The sequence below is a fragment of the Erinaceus europaeus genome, chromosome 15, assembly GCF_950295315.1.
Source record: "Erinaceus europaeus chromosome 15, mEriEur2.1, whole genome shotgun sequence".
NCBI lineage: Eukaryota > Metazoa > Chordata > Mammalia > Eulipotyphla > Erinaceidae > Erinaceus > Erinaceus europaeus.
This window is the reverse complement of record NC_080176.1, coordinates 77,817,567-77,832,293: the sequence shown is the minus strand read 5'-3', so window position 1 is coordinate 77,832,293 and position 14,727 is coordinate 77,817,567. Positions and strand designations below refer to the sequence as shown.

The 14,727-nt window shown below is 41.9% G+C and overlaps 1 protein-coding gene across 2 annotated transcripts in view; it reads right to left on the bottom strand.

Moving 5' to 3' along the window:
* Nucleotides 1-14,727, bottom strand: part of PHLPP1 (PH domain and leucine rich repeat protein phosphatase 1) — a 160,525-nt gene that overhangs the window by 65,726 nt on the left and 80,072 nt on the right. For both annotated transcript variants that reach the window (XM_060173977.1, XM_060173978.1), the window contains exon 2: nucleotides 648-844. In XM_060173977.1, coding sequence (XP_060029960.1) covers nucleotides 648-844 — 197 coding nt within the window. The remainder of the gene's footprint in view (nucleotides 1-647; nucleotides 845-14,727) is intronic.

Sequence of the window (14,727 nt, the reverse complement as noted above, 5' to 3'; positions counted from 1 at the left end):
CCTTACCAACACTTGGTTTATAAATAAATCTGGCAAAGAAAAAAACCTAACATTTTCCCAAGCCATCAGCTTCTTTCTGTTTCACAAATGCTAGGGACAGCATAGTTAACTGACTTAGAGGAAAGTCACCAGTCAGGTCAGGAGTATGTGTTTCCTATATGCAGTTTTTCTCTGAAATTAACAGAGTTTTAGGTTCAAAACTTTATGATTAGCCACAAGCTAAAAATGCAACCTCACTGGTCGCCGAGCACAACTCTGGAGATAGTGGGATCAAAGACTTAGGACACCCACCCTCTGAGAAGCATGCTGGAGAGTTCCTGAGGTCACGGACCTAAGGGTCATGATTCTTCACTTATACAGAGGCTGCCGGAGAGAGCAAGGTCTCCAAACCCCAAAGCAACAGTAAGACTCTGGCTGCCCTGTCAGCCTGGTGGCTTCGCTTCATGTACTGATGGAACAAAGACAACACACGAGCCAGTGAAATTATCTTTCACAGCTCCACCAAGCAATACCCCCAGATGGAGCCAACAGGCACTGGGTTAGGACCTCAGGTGAGTGAAAAAGCATCCGCCCTCCTTACAGCAATGGCCAAAACCAGAGGCTCAGGAATGTCAGGGACCTGCTGACTTCGCTTGTGCTGGACTTACTTTTCCACCGATCAGTGGCAGAACATGCATCTTTCCGGTCAGGCTGTCTTTCACAGACGATACTATGAGGCAGGTGCCACACAGAATGACCTGGCGTCTGGTCCACCGGTTCACGGGCAGCTGCATTTTGCCTTTCCGAACGTTATACATCCCTGAGAGCTGGATCCGTTCTGAGCTGTTGGTGCTGTGGGGTTTTCCTGAAATGAACACAAGCAAACTTTTCAGTCCTAAAGAAATGACAGTCTTCTTGCTTACCAACAGGTCAGGCAAATTCTTTGGACAATGTGAGTAAGCTAGGGAAACAACCTTATCAACTACTGTGAAGATATAAAGCATGCAATAATGCAACTATAACAACAATAACACCCTCTCTCCACCTGCACATTTTAGTCCTAGGTACAGAAGAGTCGTTTCCTTAAAAGACAACGAAGAAACCCAGCTGCTGTAATCCAAGTTGAATTATCTTCTATATCCCTTTCCTTTCCTTTCCTTTCCTTTCCTTTCCTTTCCTTTCCTTTCCTTTCCTTTCCTTTCCTTTCCTTTCCTTTCCTTTCCTTTCCTTTCCTTTCCTTTCCTTTCCTTTACCAGAACACTACTCAGCTCTAGTTTATGGTGGGGTTGGGTCGAACCTGGAACTTTGGAGCCTCAAGCATGAGACTCTCTCTCTGTATAACCTTTATACCATCCCCCCCCATATCATTTATAATTTGATCTTACATTTAAAAATAAACAACTTCAAGATGTTTATGAATGGCTAGGGTTCCTTACACAAAGAGAAAATATTACTGGGGTTTAGTTTGTAGTAAGAAAGTAACATTCAAGAGTTAACATCTTTAAAGAAATGAAGCATTTTTAATAAAACTAGCAACCTAAAATTCTTCTAAAGTTAGTTATTTGATGTATAATTACTTCCTTTTTTGATACCAGGTTTACTGTTGGGGCTCAGTGCCTGCACAATTCCACCATTTCTGGTGACACTTTTTCTTTGGGGAGAGAGGAACAGATGGTGAGAGACACAGATAGAGAGGGAGAGACATGCGCAGCTCTTCTCCAATACCCATAAAGCTTCTGCCCTGCAGGTGGGGACCAGGGCTAGAACCTTGCATGGTGAAATGTGGACTCTTGCAAGTGAGCTACCACCTATATGGTGATACTTATGACTGATACATTTAAAAAAGGAAAAGCACTTTCTGGTAATATACCACTGTATGCCATAGGCCACTGTCCTCAAAAATAAACTCAGTATCAAGCTAAGAAGGACTGGGTACTATGGAGCTTGGAACTCACCAAGAAGACATGAGACAGAAGCAATGAAGTCCACACTCAGATATGAATTATTGAGGAATCCAAGTCCTCAAATAGACCTGTACTAGAGTGTTTACTTGTGCTTACTTTAGAATTTTTCTAGTAGGGAAAGGCTAGCAGAAGAAGCAAATTTAAGAGAAGATCTCTTCTCACATATATTAAAATATAACACAAATGCCAAGTAGTTCGGGAAGAGGCCCAAAACCTGCAGAAGGAAGCAGGAAGGTCAGCTGCAGTGAAAACACACCTCAGAAGATTCAAGGAGTGTTAGAACCCCTCCAGTAATATGTTTGGGCAGGACTGTTAGCTATCAAGGCCAGCAGTTTGAATTTCTCTTCTTCCTCTTTTTTCTCAGCGTATCAGAAAGTTTTATGAAATAAAAGCTGTACATGACATAAGTTTTCTGAGGATGGCCCCTGATGAAGTCTAAGGGAGTTCAGTCATTCACCCTGGTGCCCAGCGTGCGAGTAGCCAGCTAGGCTCGGGGTGGAGGGCCACCAAGCTTCCTGTCTCTCAGACAAGCAGGAATGCTTCCACCATCAGGAAGAAGGCCAGGAGGCTGCCCTAAACAGGTATGACTTGCCAGAGGCTGCCCAGGTTCATGTACATTCAGGATGGTGTGCAGACGTCCAATCTTAGAGCTACTCTTTACATGACAGACTCCCAATGCAGGAGAGAAAAATCATCACAGGAAAAATGAAAGGTAAACACGTAAGTCGAAAAATAATAACCAATAGTCAGTTCAATGTCTGCAGCCCACTTCCCAAGACTAGAATAAACTAACATTCTTTAACCAGGCATCTGATGTAAATACACAGGACATACACACACACACACACACACACACACACACACACACACAGGCATCTTTCTATAGACCAAGTGGATATAAAGAAACAAGCATTTGACCAGTCAGACAGGGGTAAGGGCACTTGTTAATCTGTCACATTTCAGAATATCTGAGAGACTTGAGGAAAAAGACGACAGGGGTACATACAGAACAGCTCTTCAGTTTTCCAATCCCACATAAATCCTACAGAAAGAGCCAGAAAAAATGACCAGACAGACTGGATGTAGGCCAGAAGGGATCCACAGAAGCAGCAACAAAAACTGGCTTTCTATGACTGAGTTGAGAAGTCTCCCACGAACCTTTCGCAGGCCTGGACCCTAATGGCTTTGGAAAGCCCTGAGTCCCCAGACTGAATCACAACCCCCTGGCCTTGCTCTCAGCTCCCTTCCCATCCAGGTGTTCCAGATCAGACACACCTTTTTGAGTCCAGGCACCAAGTGGATGCTGGGGAGTAAGGAGAGAAAATAGCATGATACCTATAAAAGTGCCCGTTGCATCTTCCCCTGGGGCCAGTTTCCTTATTCCAAGGAAGGCCCCTAAGACCTCTTGAGTTTGGGGAATTCCTACTGACCCCTGCACTGCCAGTTTCAAGCTCGACTGACTGGTCTAGCTTTTATTTTTAAAGTGTTACTTGAATCTCTTAGAGGTTTAAGGCATTTCTTACATGATCCAGAAGTAATGATGGATAGGCTTAAAAGCACGTATTTTGTTGCACTGATTAGGTTGGGATCAGCAGATGCAGTATCATTTGGTATGAATTGGGAGAGGCATGCAGGAAAGTGAGCCCCACCCTAGAGGTTCCAGGACTGGGGGAAATATAGGTTTTATAGAGGAAGCGGGAGGCTCCTGCTACCTTAGGGTTTAAGAAGGCAACAGATAGTTATTGCTGTAATCACATTATTTGGCAATTGGGTTAACTTTGAAAATTCCTTTGTTAGGATTTGCTGTATCATATACATCACCATAATTTATGACACTATCTGTATATAGCTGTGTCTTATAGAGTAGTGCCACCATTTGCTTCTGTTCTCCCTATATGCAGCAAACAAGCAGAAAGACCTAAAAAGACACCATAAAGTTCATAATGAAATAGTGTCTACTTAGATACCCTCCTCACCTACTTCCTATTATACTTCCCTCACTCAGGTATGGAATGACAACCCTTCAGCTTCATTACTTGGGTGAAACCTTTCCTTTCATAGTATTCTCTAATTCCATTCTAGGCGGTTACTTCCTAATAAAATCCCAAACCTAGATATAGACCAGGTCCCGTGAGATAGAGCATATCCATAAACTAGGGCAAAATGTATACCTGAAAGGAAAAGTACACAATAGTCTGCAGTGAGTCAGTATAAAGTTCCTAATGAAATAGTATCTAATTAGACTTAGATACCCTCCTCACCTACTTCCTATTACAGTTCTCTCACTCACTCCAAAGCTAACCTCAGCAAAGCAAGAACTGCAAAAGCTGAATAAGGGCAAGAGACTGGCATACTTTAACGTCTCTTTAGTCTCTATCAGGCCACCCCATCAGCTGGGGCCCTATTTGGGGAGTCCTGAGATTCCCAAACAGACATGATGGTGCTAGACCTCGAATAAATCCCTCTCTCCATTGTTACCTGTCTTCTCTATCAGGAACAACAAAATAGACCCCTTTGTGGGCCTCACATAGGACCTTGCCGTCAACTTGGATGAACAATGGTAGAGAATGTTCCATTCTCCAAAGGGAGGATGGACAACATACTCTATCTTCTACCTGAGGAAGATGGGTCCTGAAATTGGGGCAGCTTGGAACATATCTACTCATGACCACAGAATGTGAGCTCAGATCTACAGGGATGCAGAGGTCACATAGGCTCTTAAGCTGATATGGGCCCCAGATCACATTAAATTGATGGGGTTTACAGTCAACAATATTTATACACCTTTCCCATATTTGGGAGCTACTCTCCTCCCAGCTTTCTGGTCCTTTTTCCAGCCATGACATCATCTCCCTAGACAATAACTTGAATCCACCTGCATATCAGATGTCAGGCTCAGGGGAGAAAAAAAAACTAGTATAGTCATGAGCTCTTTGGAATACAACTAAAATAGGACTACTAACTATCTATAAAACAGAGATACACCCCCCCCCCACAACTCTTCATCTGTACTATTCCAGCCTCTGGGTTCATGATTAGTCAACAATTTGTTTGGCTCTATATATTAACTCTTTTTTCAGCCACCAGGTTCCAGATGCTACCATTATGCCAACCTGACTTCCCTGGGCAGACAACCCCACCAATGTGTCCTGGAGCCCCAATTCCCCAGAACCCTGCCCCACTAGGGAAAGAGAGAGACAGGCTGGGAGTGTGGATTGACCTGCCAATGCCCATGTTCAGGAGGAAAGCAATTACAGAAGCCAGACCTTCCACCTTCTGCACCCCATAATGACCCTGGGTCCATACTCCCAGAGGGTTCAAGAATAGGAAAGCTATCAGGGGAGGGGATGGGACACGGAGTTCTGGTGGTGGGAATTGTGTGGAGTTGTACCCCTCTTATCCTATGGTTTTTGTCAGTGTTTCCTTTTTATAAATAAATTTTTAAAAAAAAGACAAGAAAAAAAAAACACATATATTTCCTGCTGACCACAACAGGGGATGATTTAAAACAGACTCTAGCTGGCTTATCAAAAGTAGACAAGCTGATCTATAATCATTTATTAAAAAAACAGACACAGGTTCCAGTGGTGATGGCCTCTCCTAAAACAAGAACAATATGCTAAGTTATCACACTAAGGCCTTAAAACTTCTCTCCCACACAATACTGATAATTTTTACTCACTTTTCATCCTTCCCTGGAGCCATATGCTGTATGTACCAGCATGGTGTTCTGGTTAGCACACTTGCTCGCTCTCTCCCTCCCTCCCTCCCACTGTCCTCCTCATATAATATAATATAATATAATATAATATAATATAATATAATATAATATAATATAATATAATATAATATAATATAATATAATTAATATAATATAATTACATACATATAATGAAATAAAAATATGTATTTCTAAAATTATATAAAAGGAGGAATAAAGACCTTGAAATCCCCACTATTTGTTAGGCTGCAGACATCAAGAAAACATTCTCCATACCCCAATAATTAAGGCAGCATTTTTCAAAATGAGATGTGCACATTTAACAGAATCCCTTGACTTGTGTCCTTGAGAGAATTATAACAGTTCTACAAATCTGGAACTTGGCAAGTAAAGCCTGATTCATTTCAGCAACTACCACTCAAAGATTTAAATATTTTGTGGCCTAAAACAAAAACAAAAATGCCATGAAGTTAATTTCCCCAAGTCATCTTATCTCCTAACAAATGTATTCCTTACATTCAGGAATTCAGTTTCCTTGATTCATCCTCCCTCTAAGTGTCAGTCACTTTTACATCTTGAGTCACATTTAGAAGCATCTGAAAAATGTGATGACACATGCTGAGGCATCAAATGTGGCGATGGCTTCATCTGACTCTCCACAAGGCAGTAAAAGATGGTAGATCACTTTATCCCCAGACGGATGAAGAACAGGAAAGCTATCAAGGGAAGGGAGAGGATATGGAGCTCTGGTGGTGGGAACTGTGTGAAGCTGTACCCCTCTTATCCTATGGTCTTGTCAATATTTCCATTTTATTAAAAAACATATATATATATATATATATATATATATATATATATATATATATATATATATATATGATCACTGGAAGGGCTATTCTCTCCATCTTCACAGATCATAAGCAAGCACAGGAAAACAGCAGGTGATGATTAACTTCTCCTATAGCGGAATTCACTTCTATTACAAGAGCGCTGGGCAAGGCTTGTAATTTGTCCCACGTCCGATATACTGTTGGTACTTGAACAACTTCACTGGCATCACAAGTGATATGAAAGATCCTGGGCTGGATGTGAACTTAACAATATTAAGGTTAACCATGTTGTGGGTGTCCTTCCCCCCCCCCCATGTTGTGGATATCTTAAGCAGGTCATTTCTATAGCATAAAAGCAATCCCTCATGAGAAAATAACCAAAAAACAGGCCCCGCATTTTTGTCTTTATGCTGTAATAGTGAGATGCAGGCAGGCCCAACAGAAAAGTGGGGACCCGAGAGAGGGTCGCATCATGCTGCCATTGCTTCAGCTGGAGTACTGATGAAAGGCATCTGAGGACGTGGCTTTCTAGGCCTAGTCTCAACTCTGACTCTACCTTCCCAGACAGTGTTTTCAGTCCACCTGCATGTCAGCTACCAAGCTCAAACAAAAACAGCTACTAAAGTCATGGGCTCCTAAGAACATAACTAAAATAGACTTCCTAATCTCTCCACCCTAAGATCTGCTTTAATTCTTACTTTCTGGTTCCTGTTTACTGTTGAATTTTATTTTATTTATCTATTTTCTTGTCTTGTTTTATATCATACCACCTTTCAGCCACCAAGTTGCAGATGCTACTAATTCCATCCTGACTTCCCTGGGCAGATGATCTCACTAATTTGTCCCAGAAAACTCACCTCTCCAGAGCCCTATCCCACTAGGGAAAGACAGAAAACAGGCTGGGGGCTGTAGATCAACCTGTCAATGCCCATGTCCAGCAGAGAAGCAGTTACAGTACTTACAACTCCCACCATCTGAACCCCCCAAAAGAATTCTGATCCAGCAGCAATAAATATTAGGTTGTGGGGACAAAGGAACCCTCCTGCACTGCTCTCCAACCCCTGTGGAGAACAGTCTGGAGAACTCTCAGAAGGCTAGAAATGGACCTGCCCTATGACCCTGCAGTTCCTCTCCTGGGCATATATCCTAAGGAACCCAACACATCCATCGAAAAAGATTCGTGTATACCCATGTTCATAGCAGCACAATTTGTAATAGCCAAAACCTGGAAGTAACCCACCTGCCCAACAGATGAGTGGCTGAGCAAGTTGTGGTATATATACACACAATAGAATACTACCCAGCTATTAAAATTGGTGATTTCACTGTTTTCGGCCCAACTTGGAAGGAGCCTGAATAAATCGCGTTAAGTAAAGTAAGTCAGAAACAGAAGGATGAATAAGGGATGATCTCATTCACAGCAGAAGTTGAACAACAAGACCAGAAGAGAAAACACTAAGCAGAACCTAGACTGGAGTTGGTGTACTGCACCAAAGTAAAAGACTCTGGGGTGGGGGTGGGGGGCGGGAGAGTACAGGTCCTGGAAAAGGATGACAGAGGACCTAGTGGGGATTGTATTGTTATACGGAAAACTGAGAAATGTTATGCGTGTACAAACTACTGTATTTACTAGTGACTGCAAAACATTAATCCCCCAATAAAGAATAAAAAGTCAATTCAAAACTACAAAAAAAAGAACAAGGAAGGAGAAAAGAATTCTCATCCATACTCCTAGAGGGAGAGAAATATTAGGGGAAGATGACCAAAGGACTCTGAACTCCAACTCCATAAAGACCCAGAGAGAGGAAAAAAGGAAGTAAAAATAGGTGTTGGTGTAACTTACAAAGGAAGAGAAGACAGGACCACAGAAATAATGTGATATATATATATATATATGTAGTTATAGTAATGATAGTCAACACATATCTGTAACCTTGGGAGAACTAGTGCAGTTTCTATTGGAGGGAATAAGGACACAGAACTCTGGTGGTAGGAATGGTGTGGAATTATACCCCTGTTATCTCATAATTTTGTAAATCACTAATGAAAAGAAGGAAGGGAGGGAGGGAAAGACAGACATCTGGGCAGTTTACTGTGTAGGTGGAGCCTCGCAAAATAGGCAGTATTATGCAGAAGACCAAAAAAAAAAAAAAAAAGTAGCCAGAGAGGCAAAGAGGTAAGGCAAAGACAGAGAAAATAAAAGAAGGTAACATACATGTGAGGATGAGCTAAAAACAACACTCACAGATCTAGTTAAAAACAAACAAACAAACGGAGGTGTCCCTATGCTATCAAGTGAATGGAAATAATATTCCAAGAAAGTAAGCTAGTTGAGTATTTTACTGACAGTTAACTACAATAGCTATCACCAAAAAAGAAAATGCATCTTATTTACACGGTATTTGAAGAAGCACATTGTATTGGCACACTTAACCAGTTTAAAAAAAAAAAACGAGCTTGTTTGAAAAGTAAAACTTCAAGAAAACTAACACAATATATTTTACTTGCCTTTTTTTATTTGTTTTTTTTTTTCACATCAAGAATAGCTTAAACATTTAAAAGAGCCAAATAATTTCTTTCTGAATTGCTCTTTTTTATTTATTTTTATTTTTTGCAATAAGCTTTCTGTGACAGAAATGTAAGCCTTCGTGAGGTGGAACGACATCCAGTGACCTTGCACCATCTGACAAGCAGACACCTAGAACATCACTGCTGGGAAGTGAGCACAGGGGCCCGCAGCCCTGACTGGAGCCTCCCACGCCCAGCAGTGCCTTCTGCGTTCTGTCACTTTTTGTTAATGTTGCTGAGTGTGCCAAGAGCTAGTGCCTTTTTTTTTTTTATTGCTGAGCAGTATTCCAATGTATGAATCTATCAGTTTGTGTTACCAGTCATCTGCTGATGGGGCATTTGGGCTGTTCCTGATATGTGTATATACAATGTGTGCAGATATAAGTACATACATATGTATATCTATGTGTATATGTATATTGGGGCTGTTCCTGATATGTATATATATATTTCTGAGTGGGCATATGCTTTGCTCTTTCTTGGATAAATATGCAGAACTGGAGTTGGTGTGGTTGTCCATGTCAGAGTCCCATCAGCAGTGCGGAAGTTCCAGCTACTTTATTTACATATTTATACTTTTAGCCATCCTTGTTAAGTATGATGTGGGGTCTCCTTATAGACTTGACTTGCATTTCCCCCAAATGACTAATTGTGCAGAGCATCCCAAGAGTTTATTTGTGAACCACATGGCTTCTCTGCAAAAGACACTTTTAACTGGGCTTATTTCTTTTTCCAAACATTCTGAATTCTAGTTCCTTGTTAGATATGGGACTTGTAAATACTCCCTCCCTCTAGCCTAGCTTGCTTAGGGAAAGTGAAAGTTTCCATTTTCATTAAATCCAATTATTGGATTTTCTTTTCTAATTAGTACTTTTGTGTTATATATTTTGTCACTAAAATTTTCTTTTAGAAATTATAGTTTAGGGAGTTGGGCGGTAGCGCAGCGGGTTAAGCGCACATGGCGCAAAGCACAAGGACCGGTTAGGATCCCAGTTCAAGCCCCCGGCTCCCCACCTGCAGGGGAGTTGCTTCACAGGTGGTGAAGCAAGTTTGCAGGTGTCTCTCTTCCTCTCTATCTCACCTTTCTCTCTCAGTTTCTCTGTCTCTATCCAATAACAAATAAAAAATTTTAAAAAAGAGTATCTATTAAAAAAAGAAATAGTTTATTTTTACATTTAAGTCTACTTGATTAACTTTAAGTTAATTTTTGTATGCAGTAAGAAATAAGTAGTTTGGAATTTGCTTATTTTGTCTTTGTTGTTTTTTTTTAAATTAATTTAATTATGAATGACAAGACCGTTGGATAAGAGGGGTACAATTCCACACAATTCCCACCACCAGAGTTCCGTATCCCATCCCCTCCACTGGAAGCTTCCCTATTCTTTATCCCTCTGGGAGTATGGACCCAGGATCATTATGGGGTGCAGAAGGTGGAAGGTCTGGCTTCTGTCATTGTTTCTCTTGTGGACATGGGTGTTGGCAGGTTGATCTATACTCCCAGCCTGTTTCTGTCTTTCCCTAGTGGGGGAGTGCTCTGGAGAGGTGGGGTTCTAGGACTCTTTGGTGAGGTCATCTGCCCAGGGAATTCATGTTGGTGTCATGGTAGCATCTGCAACTTGGTGACTGAAATAGCATTAAGATATAAAAGCAGAGCAAACTGTTTAATAACCAGGAACCTAAAAGTAAGAATAGAGGAGTTGAGATTTGAGATCTCCATTTTTAGGTATATTCCAAGGGGCCCATGACTTTACTAATATTTGCCTGAGCCCGACAGCTAACATGCAGGTAGACCCTAGTTATTGTCTGGGGAGATGTTGTCAGAGTTAGAAACAAGACTAGAAAGCTGAACCAGGGAAGAGAGTAGCTCCCAAATGTGGGAAAAGTATATAAATACCATTAACAGTAAACCCCGCTCATCTGACCTGGGGGCCATATTAAGCATATAATTCTGGTAAATGATTGTCCCCAGGACAATTTGTTGAAAAGATTATCCATACCCATTAAACTGTGTTGATACCTGTATCAACTTTATTGTCTGTAGTTGGGTGGGTCAGTTTCTCAAATATTCTTGTTCCACTCATCAATTCTATCTCTTTAACCACTAACACACACAATAACTGAATCTTCACAGTAAGTCTTGAAATTGGAAGCATGAGTACTCTGTGGACAGGAATCTGGGTGTCTTTCTCTCTCTCTCTCTCTCTTTCTCTCTCTCTGTCTCTCTCTCTTTGTCTCTCTCTCTCTCTCTCTCTCCCTCTCTCCCTCCCTCCCTCCCTCCCTCCTTCCTTCCCTTTCCTTCCTTTTGTGCTGCACTAATTAGAAAATTCCATATCAGGAGCCAGGCAGTGGCACAGCGAGTTAAGTGCACATGGCAGGAAACACAAAAGTATCAGGATTCCGGTTTGAGCCCCTGCTTCCCCACCTGTAAGGGATTCACTTTACAGAGCTGAAAGCAGGTCTGCAGGTGTCTATCTTTCTCTTCCTCTTTGTCTTCCCTTCCTCTCTCGATTTCTCTCTGTCATATCCAACAACAACAATAATAATAACAACAACAAACAACAAGGGCAACAAAAGGGAAAAAAAAAGAAAAAGAAAATTCCATACCATACTGAATAGAATTAGTGTGAACATTCTTCCCTTTCTCTTAATCTTACAAAGTAGTATGTTAGATTTTCACTATTAAAATCACTATGGACTATGTTTCTCATAGAAATATTTTATCAAATCAAGTTCCCCTCCAGACATGAAGACACTGCCATGAAGGGAGATATGCATCCCTGTGCTCACAGCTTTATCATTCAAGACATATGTCACCCCACTGCTCACCAGGGTTGATTCAGCTGATCTGGATGGTGGGCAGGTGGGTGTTCCCTTCCTTCCTCGCTGCTCCATGTGCGTCCCTCCTGAAGCTACGACCTCCCCTGAATAGAGACGGACTGCTCTTCAGCTGCAGGTACACAAGAACTCTATGCAAAAGCCAACATGGTGAGGAAGTGCAACTTCCTGCCAACAGCGGCCATGTTGGATGTGGATGGTCTAGTCTTGGTCAACCCAGCTGCCCCTTGGGACAAGGTTACTGCAAACTTCCTAAACGCCAGCTGGAACTTCTCAGCTAAAGTATGCTTCAATGCCTGACTCAAAGAAGCCCTGATATAACAGGCGTGCGTATGCGCGTGTTAAGCCACTACACTGGGGAGCAGTAAGGGATACAACTTTACTATGCTGGCCTCCTCACTTCTAATCACCTGACCATGTTACAGTAACTTCCATTTTCCTCTAAAATAATCTACAAAATTATTTACAAGACTTTGTGCCTAGAGCTGAAATGGTCAGGAGTGAAACCACTCAGTTCTCATCTCACCTTCTCTACCTTTTGAGCTTAGACTGATAAAATTCTAAAGCATGTTTTTTATTGCATATAAATCCCTAAATCCTTCCTGATCACCTCCAGTGATAGAAAGACTAAATTCAATTACCTGTCAAGGGTCATTTCAAGAGCTGGCAGGAGGATTTTAAACTGCCCTCCAATATGATCTAGAGACCAGAGCACTCAGCAACAACCCGGGAATTTTGTCTCAGAGCTGAAAAGCTAAATAAACTCGGTAAGGCGTGTTGGCAAGAGCTTCCAGACAGATTTAAGACTAGCTGCTTTTAGCTAATGGAAATGACAACCAGCTGCTAAATAGATTTGGAGAGGGTTAATTTATGCACCTGATCAAAATGTATAAAGTCAACTGCCCAGTAAATCTTGCTTCTCGCTGACAGCCACTCAATTTATTGGGTTTATTTATAGCTCCCAAATCACCATAGACCCTCATCCCTGAGACTCTCATGCCCTGAACCTTTCCCTAATCTCTACATTTCTGAATACCACCAGACTTAGACTTTCCCTTATAGTCATACCTTCCTACTTTCAAAGGCTGTGTAAATACAGAGCCAATGTCATTTAAAAGGGGGAAAAATTCCCTCCAGGCAAACTAACATAAACTATGGTAAAGTGAGTCATAAACTTTAAAGATCGGAAAAGTCAAAGGAATGGAGAAGATGACTGTGACTGTGCACGGTGTACAGCCAGTGACATGTACTGTTCACATACATACATGCTACTCACATGAAGATAGCCATAGCATGCTGTGACCACTGATACATGACAGCCTTCACCAAACTACAGCGCTGAAAGGGTATGTTGAATGAGACAAGGTACAGCAGAGGACCTCAAATATTCACTTCCATGAAAACCCTAGAAAACGTGTGAAGACAAGCTTCAAGGCTCCACTACCCAGTATCTCGTTCTGATTCAGAGATGGGGTAAACTGTCTGAGATTTTGCTGATGTGACAGGTCTGGAAACCAAAATACAAGACCCGCTGAGCTGCAGTACTAACTAATCGATGCTGGTTTGACTTGGGAGGATCATCAGCATTTGGTTGATTAGCCCCGACCAAAGCAGCAAGTGAAGGTAGTTGTGGAGAAGATGAAAGAGATGGCTGTGAAGCTCTAGCAGGAGATGCCTCTCGCTCTCCCCTCCTCACTCCTTCCTTTTCCACAAGGAGCCAGGTCCCTTTCTCAGAAAGTAGCTTTCCATCACCATCAAAATGACCCCTGTACCTGACATTCCTTGGGCTGTGTACTTACAGAGGTTATCTTCTTTACATATGGGATTCATTACAATTATGTCCTCAGAGAGCCTCTGCCCTTCCGAACCTTGCTGAGTTTCTTCATCTGGGTTCCTGGAGCAATGCAGGGTAAGCTGCTGCAGCCTCTCCATTCACTTATTTGGCAAAGACAAAACATTTGAAATTTTTCCTCAACTCATCCTTCACCTGTCAGGCCACTGTCTTTGCTAGCTGTTACTTCTCAAGTTCTCTTGTGTCTTTGTTCCCATCTGATGAGTACATTTCTCCTTGACCAAAGCTATCACTGTAACAGTTTCACTCACTCTTTTTTGTTGCTGTCATTTCCATTATAAATGGCTGACTGGCTTACTCAAGCCCAAGGGTTTAAGCTTTGACCATATTCTATACTTTTCAGCTATTTCCAACATCTCTTTTCTGGCTACAGAGCATCACTTTGGCAGACGTGAGGCTTTTTATCACCTGCCTTCCTGGCTAACTTTATGGCTGTAGCTTCTGCACAAAAGGTAATATCACAAGGCGCATGCACTAAAGCATGAAGACACTTTGTAAGAAGGAACAGCAGGGGGTGGACTCAGACCTAGCCTGTGAAACAATGGCACGTTATCTGTACCATGAGCTTTTGGAGGTCTCAGCAATGGTGAATTAATTGATCTGAGTGTGCCTGGGATCCACTGGCCCCCTGTTCACTCTAGCAGCTTTGGAAAAGCAGCAGCAATGCATTTACTCCACTCGCTGGAGCTGTGACTTATGTCAGAGGTGACACACACTGCTGAGGGTGTGGAGATCAGGATGATGGAGTCAGACAAGTGTTCACTGTGGTGCTGTGAGGCTCCAGTCAGGCACATGCACATCCCTAAGGCAAAGCCAAAATAAAAAATCCCGAAGCCAAGCATGAGTGACTTCTGGATAAGCCAGACCACTATTGCTCACTACAAAAGATATGCATTTAGTCAAAGACAAACCAAAAAACAAAACGAAAAGCCAACAGTGCCCTTTGCTGTGAAGAGCAGATTCCAGTCAAGGTAACTT